The sequence below is a fragment of the Magallana gigas genome, chromosome 9 (genome assembly GCF_963853765.1).
Source record: "Magallana gigas chromosome 9, xbMagGiga1.1, whole genome shotgun sequence".
NCBI lineage: Eukaryota > Metazoa > Mollusca > Bivalvia > Ostreida > Ostreidae > Magallana > Magallana gigas.
The window spans coordinates 3,082,817-3,091,748 of record NC_088861.1 but is presented as its reverse complement, the minus strand read 5'-3'; the positions used below and the strand labels follow the sequence as shown (position 1 = coordinate 3,091,748).

General features: G+C 33.1%; 1 protein-coding gene across 1 annotated transcript; it reads right to left on the bottom strand.

Annotated features, from left to right (window-relative positions):
• Positions 1–1,277: 1,277 nt before the first annotated feature.
• On the bottom strand, positions 1,278–7,560 carry LOC136271420 (uncharacterized). Its single transcript, XM_066071435.1, has 6 exons — positions 7,545–7,560; positions 7,360–7,461; positions 7,094–7,125; positions 6,885–6,995; positions 3,051–3,161; positions 1,278–1,953 (listed from the first exon to the last, which is right to left on the bottom strand). Exons 1-6 carry the CDS (start codon positions 7,558–7,560, stop codon positions 1,483–1,485), a joined length of 843 nt encoding a protein of 280 aa, XP_065927507.1. The 3' UTR covers positions 1,278–1,482.
• Positions 7,561–8,932: the final 1,372 nt, after the last annotated feature.

Genomic DNA, 8,932 nt, shown 5'->3' with positions numbered 1-8,932 from the left:
GTAAACTGAAACTTCCAGCATAGCGACAGAGCCACGTTCCAACGCTTTCATATTCGCTCTCTTATTTAAAAATTCTTAATGATGAATAATTGATAGCGAGTGATAATGTTTTATTGAGCCTCTGTGCACGTTTACCTATCGATATACAGTCATAAAGTGTGACCGTCACAGAAAATTGAAAACAATACTAATAACGCTGATGAGATTCGGGCTTTGGTGAAAGTTCTGCAAAATGAGTAAGATATGTTGATAGGTTTGGATGGGGTGGGATGAGGGGGTTGGCGGTTCGACTAATAAACTAACAGTCACACGGTGATATAATAACAACCTCTCTAAACACATCACAGCTAGAGAGAGGTGACTTTTAATGATCTCAAATATTGATTGTTAAGTATGCTTCGTAACTTATGAACGGTTTGAACAGGTTTTTTGTTTTTGTATTTTTTTTTTATTTTCAATATTATCTGTATTGTAACAGAGTTGAGAAACGATTATGTAATTGAAAAGAGTAAGTATGCGTATCAATGGCTTTAGACATACTTATCTTTAATAACAACCTTCTATACACTAAAATAAAAAGTATGCTATTGGTTTAGCAAATTCTTTGGTTTAAATACGTGTATGTACTATGTATTATGACAGTTCCAGGAATGTGAAGTATTTTCACTTGATTCTACATTTGAATATAAATAAAATAACAACTATAACAGGTCGATGTAAATAAGTTGGATATGGCTAGTTTTACTGAATCAAAAAGAATTGGAGACATAAAAATTGCATAATACTACAATTTTCAAAAATGTAGAAGGAAATAATATAAAACCGAATTATTTATTCCAGAAGATAAATCAAGTAAACACTTTTACAATATTTGCTGTTGAAAAGATGTAATTATAAGGAATACGAAAGCAACTGGCAGAATATCTGTGAAAAATTGTAGTTATAGAGATAAGTTTAATTTTTATGTTTTTTGCTTTTTTGATCGTTGTGAACCTTCATATCATTTCCTTTGTTTTCAGTATAGCATAGTCTATACTTGTATTGTAATCCACCTGCATAATCTCTCTCTCTCTCTCTCTCTCAAAATCAGCTTCACTTCATATGAAAGATACAAAACTGTACTATTAAGTAGAAATAGTATAAAGACTATGTAATATGTTTATATAAACGTTCCAATCATTATTATGTTACATATGTACATATGTTGTGAAATGAAAAACCCAATTAAAAAAAAAAAAAAAAAAAGTAAACACTTTTACAGACAAATACAATTTTTATTTTCAAAAACTCTACTACAGTCAAAGCAAAAAAAAACAAATAAGAGAAAAAAAAACTCATGTATTTTGAAAAAGTAAAAATTCCATACAACTACGAATTTTGAAGATATTCTTTTAAAAAACGTCAAATTAAAAATGTCTCAATGTGACCAGTCATATGTATACCAGGGGTAACTTTTATCATGGTCACTGTACATGTTTATATTCACACTTCAGACTGTTCCTCACAGTTTTCCTCATCTACATCCGACTTCCATGCCAGTCTGGTGGTGAAGTGGTTGGGATCAACTGGGGACTGGACGCCATTCTCCCTGGTGTCCTCTGTGGGAGCCGGCGACCCCGGGCTGGAGGACGGATCCTCATTTGAAGGGGTGCTTCCTCTCCTGTTTTCCTTCAAGGTTGTTGTTCCCTGGATGGGCGTATCACTGTCGGTAGGGATGTTGAAGTTTTCCTCTATGTATTCCCTGTCCTTGGGACCAGCTGACACCACGGCGTCAGTGGTCAGGATTGGTTCTGGGGCCACTCTCCTGTTCCGGAGGGAGTTTCTCCTCGTGTTGGACGGGGAGACGTCTTCCTGGCCGAGTAGTCCTGGTATCAGAGGCTTGAAGCTGGTTTTTCTGTGTCGCTGGTAGAATTTCTTGTACTGCATTTCTATGTAAGGTGGACTGTGAAGAATCTGAAATTGTATTCAATATTATCATATAAGTTGTAGAGTTTATAAGTTCTCTATAATTCAATTACTGCATCAATAACTTATAGGATAGATTCTAAACACCTTCAGTTACCTGTTACTATACAAATCAATATAAGAGGATTACATCCTTTTGAATACAAACATATTTTTCTATTACATGAACATGTATATGTTACCATTACACATTCTTCTGAATACATACACATTTTCCATTATAAAATCGCAGATGCCTATCTTTTTCAAGAAACATTGCATTTGTGCCTTAAAATTTATATGGCCCTTGATGAAAAAGCATCAGAAAATTTAGGAAAACTTTTCAAAGTAAAGATAATATATTTGTACAACAATCTCATAATCCTGTGTTTCGGTTAGTTTATTTATCAAACTTAATCAAATTGTTTAAATGGTTAAAAAATTTTGGCATTTTTTACAACATACAATGTATTTAAGGTACCTCACTACACCCAGACTTATACTTTTTAAGACACTACGTCACAAGATGGCGATTTAAATGTTATGTTAGATTGTTTATATGGTTCGATTGGGTTGTATATCGTCGTAGCTCAGTGGTTCAAGTATTGGGCTTCTGAACCGCAGATAATGAGTTCGAATCCACCTGGAGCTTTCATTCATGTTTACTGAATTAAATTTTCAAAAATGTAATTTTTCTTCCAAAATTGCAATTTTTTTTGCCTCTTTGACTTAAATACTTCTTATCCATTATGTCTTGATCTATATCATAATCAAGTAATATTCTGCTGATTTGAGAAAATATTTCAAGGTGTAGTGAGCCACCTTAACTATGTTTAAAAGAATGGTGTATATTAAGCCATATGATAAAAGGACTTTGCTGGTTAAAACATCACACATTTATTTTATATATTGGATACAATAAAACACAGTTACAGTGAACTTGATTATAATGAATTCAGGCTTTCAGTAAAATCAGATTCTTTCCCTTAAACTCAAAAATGTACTACAAACATTTCAGATATTTATAACAATTCAAAATAGCTTGTCCCCTGGGTCTTCATTAAGCCAAGTTTTACTGTACAGTAATCACATGTTCATATACTTACTGGAGGAGGATGCACAAAAGTTTCATCCTCTTCAGAATAGTTGTCATCATTCAAGTTAACAGCCCAGTTGATTTTTGATGCAGGTGAATGAGTGTCTTCTTCTCGAGCTCCCTGTTCAAAGGTGAAAGAAAATAATAAGTCTAAAAACAAAGGATCCTTTTGAATACAAACATATTTTTCTATTACATGAACATGTATATGTTACCATTACACATTCTTCTGAATACATACACATTTTCCATTATAAAATCGCAGATGCCTATCTTTTTCAAGAAACATTGCATTTGTGCCTTAAAATTTATATGGCCCTTGATGAAAAAGCATCAGAAAATTTAGGAAAAATTTTTAAAGTAAAGATAATATATTTGTACAACAATCTCATAATCCTGTGTTTCGGTTAGTTAATTTATCAAACTTAATCAAATTATTTAAATGGTTAAAAATTTTGGCATTTATTTACTACATATTTAAGGTACCTCACTACACCCAGACTTATACTTTTTAAGACACTACGTCACAAGATGGCGATTTAAAAGTTATGTTAGATTGTTTATATGGTTCGATTGGGTTGTATATCGTCGTAGCTCAGTGGTTCAAGTATTGGGCTTCTGAACCGCAGATAATGAGTTCGAATCTACCTGGAGCTTTCATTCATGTTTACTGAATTAAATTTTCAAAAGTAATTTTTCTTCCAAAATTGCAAATTTTTTGCCTCTTTGACTTAAATACTTCTTATCCATTATGATCTCTATCATAATCAAGTAATATTCTGCTGATTTGAGAAAATATTTCAAGGTGTAGTGAGCCTCCTTAACTATCTTTAAAAGAATGGTGTATATTAAGCCATATGATAAAAGAACTTTGCTGGTTAAAACATCACACATTTAATTTATACATTGGATACAGTAAAACACAGTTACAGTAAACTTGATTATAATGAATTCAGGCTTTCAGTGATCCCTTAAACTCAAACATAGGTAATCACAGATTACAAAGCTCACCGAGACGAGACATCCCCTTATGAGACTTCACCTTTATGAGACCACCTTTATCATATTAAATGAAAATCATACTTTATGATCTTGGATATTCATGGATTCTGTTTTAACACAATATCGTATATCATCTGTAAAATTATTGTATGATTATCATATGTTCATATGTTAATCAATACAATAATATAAAATTAAATATTGCATCCTATCATATTTACAACATATATCATATAATACAATAAAATACCATAATAAACAATGATGAGATATGATATTGTAACATATGATATGACATTGTATTGTGTTATACGTTATTGTATTTGATCAAATAATACAATATCATAATATATAAAACAATATAGAGTTATATTACAGTATCATATTACATAATACATCATAACATTGAAACATATGATATTATATTGTCTAATATAGTATGATATTGTATGATACTGTATCATTTTTGATACATAATATGATATTCTATCATATGATACAATATTATCAGATACAACATTGTATCATATCAAATGATACATTATTATGTGATAAAGTAAAATATTATATAATACAATATTATATTATACATATTGTATCATATGATACAAATAGTATATTTTACAATATCATACAATACAATTTTATGTGATGTGATAATATATCATATTATAAACCAATATCACATTTTACAATATCGTATGATACGATATTATATAATATAAGAGTATCATATTATACAATTTCATGTGATATAATTCTTTATTACAAAAACTAATATCATATTATACAAAATTGTATGATACAATATTATATTATACAATATTGTATCATAATATACAATACTTTACATAACGATATCATGATACAATATTAAAACATAAAATATCAAAAACAATTATACAATATCATATCGTATCATATAACTTTTTATAATATTACATATGATATTATATTGTATCATATTAATCAATATTGTTTCATACCATACAATACTATATCATAAGAATCTTGTTATATCATTTATCAACAAACACATCTATCTATCGAGCAGGTTTGAGTGAGGTAAGATTTCTTTAGCATCCTTGATAATGGAGATCTGGCTCTGCATCAGAAGCAACCTCTGCGTTTCATTTATAATATAGTTAAACCAACTATGCAAGCTATCATCTACAAAACATGTGACCTGTTCCAAAAAAACTAAACCTCATCCAGCATCCGAAACCTATGGCTCAGATTCAGCATTCAAGCCTGTCAGGTGCATCAGTATACATAAGACGCATCTCCATGCAAGTTTGGTGAAGTTCAGACCAGTAATAACTAAGATATCATCATCAGAGGGCACTAGCAATTAAAACCTTAACCTGCTCCAGCATCCGCAACCTATGGCTCAGATTCAACATCCATGCCTGTCAGGTGCATCTGTATCATAAGACACACCATCCATTCAAGTTTGGTGAAGTTAGGACCTGTAATAACTAAGATATATTTTTTAGCATCCTTGATAATGGAGATCAAGCTCTGCATCTGAAGCTTCCTCTGTGATTCATTCATACTACAGTTTAATCAACTATGCAAGTTTGAAAAAGTACTATTATCTATTAAACATGTGACCTGTTCCAAAAAACTTAACCATATCCAGCATCTGAAGCCTATGGCTCAGACTCAGCATTCAAACCTGTCAGGTGCATCAGTATCATAAGATGCACCATCCATGGAAGTCTGGTGAAGTTAGGACAAGTAATAACTAAGATAAAATCATCAGAGGGCACCTGTTTCAAAAACTTTAACCAACTTTAAAAACCTTAACCTCCTTCAGCATCCGAAACGTATGGCTCAGATTCAGCATTCAAACCTGTCTGGTGCATCAGTATCATAAGACACACCATCCATAGAAGTCTGGTGAAGTACGGACAGCAGTAACTAAGATATAATCATCAGAGGGCACCTGCAACAAAAACTTTAACCAGCTCTAAAAACCTTAACCTCCTCCAGCATCCGAAACCTATAGCTCAGATTCAGCACCCAAGCCTGCCTGGTGCATCGGTATCATAAGACACACCATCCATGCAAGTTTGGTGAAGTACGAACCAGCAGTAACTTAGATATTGCTATCAAAGGGCACCTGCAACGAAAACTTTAACCAGCTCCAAAAACCTTAACCTCCTCCAGCATCAGAAACTTATATCTCAGATTCAGCACTCACGCCTGTCTGGTGCATCAGTATCATAAGACACACCATCCATGCAAGTTTGGTGAAGTACGGACCTGCAGTAACTTAGATATTGCTATCAAAGGGCACCTGCAACAAAAACTTTAACCAGCTCCAAAAACCTTTAGTTAACCTCCTCCAGCATCAGAAACCTATAGCTCAGATTCAGCACTATAGCCAGTCTGGTGCATCAGTATCATAAGACACACCATCCATGCAAGTTTGGTGAAGTACGGACCTGCAGTAACTTAGATATTGCTATCTAAGGGCACCTGCAACAAAAACTTTAACCTGGTCCAACAACCTTAACCTCCTCCAGCATCTGAAATTTAGGACTCAGATTCAGCATCCAAGTCTTTCAAGTTCATAAGTAGGTCCAGTTGCATCATCCATGCAAGTTTGGTGAAGATAGGACAAGTAATAGCTTAGATACAGGACCTGCAACAAAAACTTTAACCAGGTCCGGACGCCGACGCCGAGGGTATAGCATAAGCTCCCCGACTTCGTCTCGGTGAGCTAAAAATGTACTACAAACATTTCAGATATTTATAACAATTCAAAATAGCTTGTCCCCTGGGGCTTCATTAAGCCAAGTTTTACTGTACGGTAATTACATGTTCATATACTTACTGGAGGAGGATGTTCAAAAGTGTCATCCTCTTCAGAATAGTTGTCATCATCCAAGTTAACAGCCCAGTTGATTTTTGGTCCAGGTGAATGAGTGTCGTCTTCTCGAGCTCCCTGTTCAAAGGTGAAAGAAAATAATAAGTCTAAAAATAATTTGTTACATATGATATAAAGAATTTGACAGTGTTGAGGAAAAAGAGAATAAAACTTACAAATTCTTCCTCCTCTGATTCTGTGTAATCATCTGCAAACAGAAAAGCTAGATTTATGTATACTTAATTAAAGTTAGGGTATTAGAAATTTACCTGTCAATGCTAATTTTTACAACAGAAAATTCATTACTGTAACACGTATTTTTCTAAAAAAAAATTCTTTCATTGATTTTTTGTTAGAAATTGCTAAGAATATCAAAAAGGCTTATTTCTTTTTATATGTATCAATGCAAATAAAGTTCGCTACAATCAGTAAATTAATATACCTTGGTCACTTTCCAAAACTGATGGAAGAGACAGTTCTGATGAGCTTTTTCTACAAATAAATATAAAATTAATTTTATAAAAAAAAAATCCCCCAGGTGCATCTAAAAGAATCCATTGTAAACCAATGCATTTGACATAATTATTGATACATGGTAGTATAATGAACTAATTTCTACATATTTACAAAAAATCTTCTTCATAATGGTAGGTATGTTGCATTGTGTTAGATCAAAGACAACCATAGGTAAACATCCATGCTAAGCTTCAATTGCCATTAAATTTATATAACTATAATGTCAGTTATAGTATATACAAAACTAAAATATACTTACTTTATCAAATACTCTTTCCTGGAAAAAAAATGAAGGTAAAATTTGATTAGATAAATAAGAAATATGAGTTCTACATTGTAAGTTAAACTATTCAAACTAGATTTATCTTATTTTACAACAACTGACTAACAAGTTCAGTAAACAAATAATATTAAATCTGTCATCAGCAAAAAATGTTAAGATGGGAGTCAATGTGGGAGGGAGCCCATCTTTATCTAAACATTGCTTAAATAGGAAAAATCTTCCTTTATCTGGAATAATTTTTATTGTACAATTTATTGAAAACCTTCATTGAATACTTTATTAAGATGACCCTTCTGATCAACAACTCACCCTCTCTGTTTCCTGTATCTGTAGAGGCCTATAGCCCCAAGTACCAGGATAAAGACTACAATGAGAGCAATGACCACCCCCATCCACAGAACTAACTCGCAGTGGGGGTTGTCCATGGGGCAGGCACAGCGGTAACTGTCCAGGTCATTGTAACAGACAAATGGAGGCACACAGGGGTCACTCAGACACTCGTTCACATCCTCTGTACAGTATTTACCCTGGTACCCTCCTCTACACACACATCTATAGTAGGCATCAAAGCTGTGGGTCCGGTGTGTGTCCTCACAGGGGTATATTCCAGTGGCTAAATAATACACAGTTAGCAATGTAAGCATACAAGATATAGAAAATTGATGTAGGAAAGTCACCACGGCCTCAATAATAAACATATTCTGTTGTAATGGTTGTAAAAATATTGAATAAGGAAACCTTGAACGTGATATAAATTGTAAAGTTTCTATTGTCAAACTTGTTGTACCTTGACATGTTCCATTGTTGTGACATGGCATCTCCATGATGCCAAACTTAATGTTAATAGGTAGAGAGGTCTGGTTGGAGCTGTCTTCGAAGTACAAACCAACTGTGAAGTTTCCAAACACATTCTTTGGCTGTGTGAATTCAATGATGTAGGTTAACCAGGACAATTCTGGTGCAGGATGGGGAAGGTTCTGTGTGAAGTTGTCTGAACATGGCATCATGGTGGGCTAAACAATAGAGAAAAAATTTCAGTTTTATGAAAAAAATAAATATATCATAAACATCAAGTCTGATGTATTTTGTTTAAATCTATGTTCAGTTATGTCTTGAAGCCTACCCTCATCCCATCAGAACTATTGCAGTCTTTAAAGAGTTGGGGCACTTGTCTACTTTCTTCCATCACAGATATATTAAAATCAATGGTATTGGA

Excerpts from the sequence above, each read along its gene's own strand:
- LOC136271420 (XM_066071435.1), bottom strand. Across the intron at positions 7,126-7,359 it reads AGTTTTGGAAAGTGACCAAG|ATGATTACACAGAATCAGAG; the intron begins GTATATTAATTT and ends TTCTGTTTGCAG. Across the intron at positions 1,954-3,050 it reads CTTTTGTGCATCCTCCTCCA|ATTCTTCACAGTCCACCTTA; the intron begins GTAAGTATATGA and ends ATACAATTTCAG.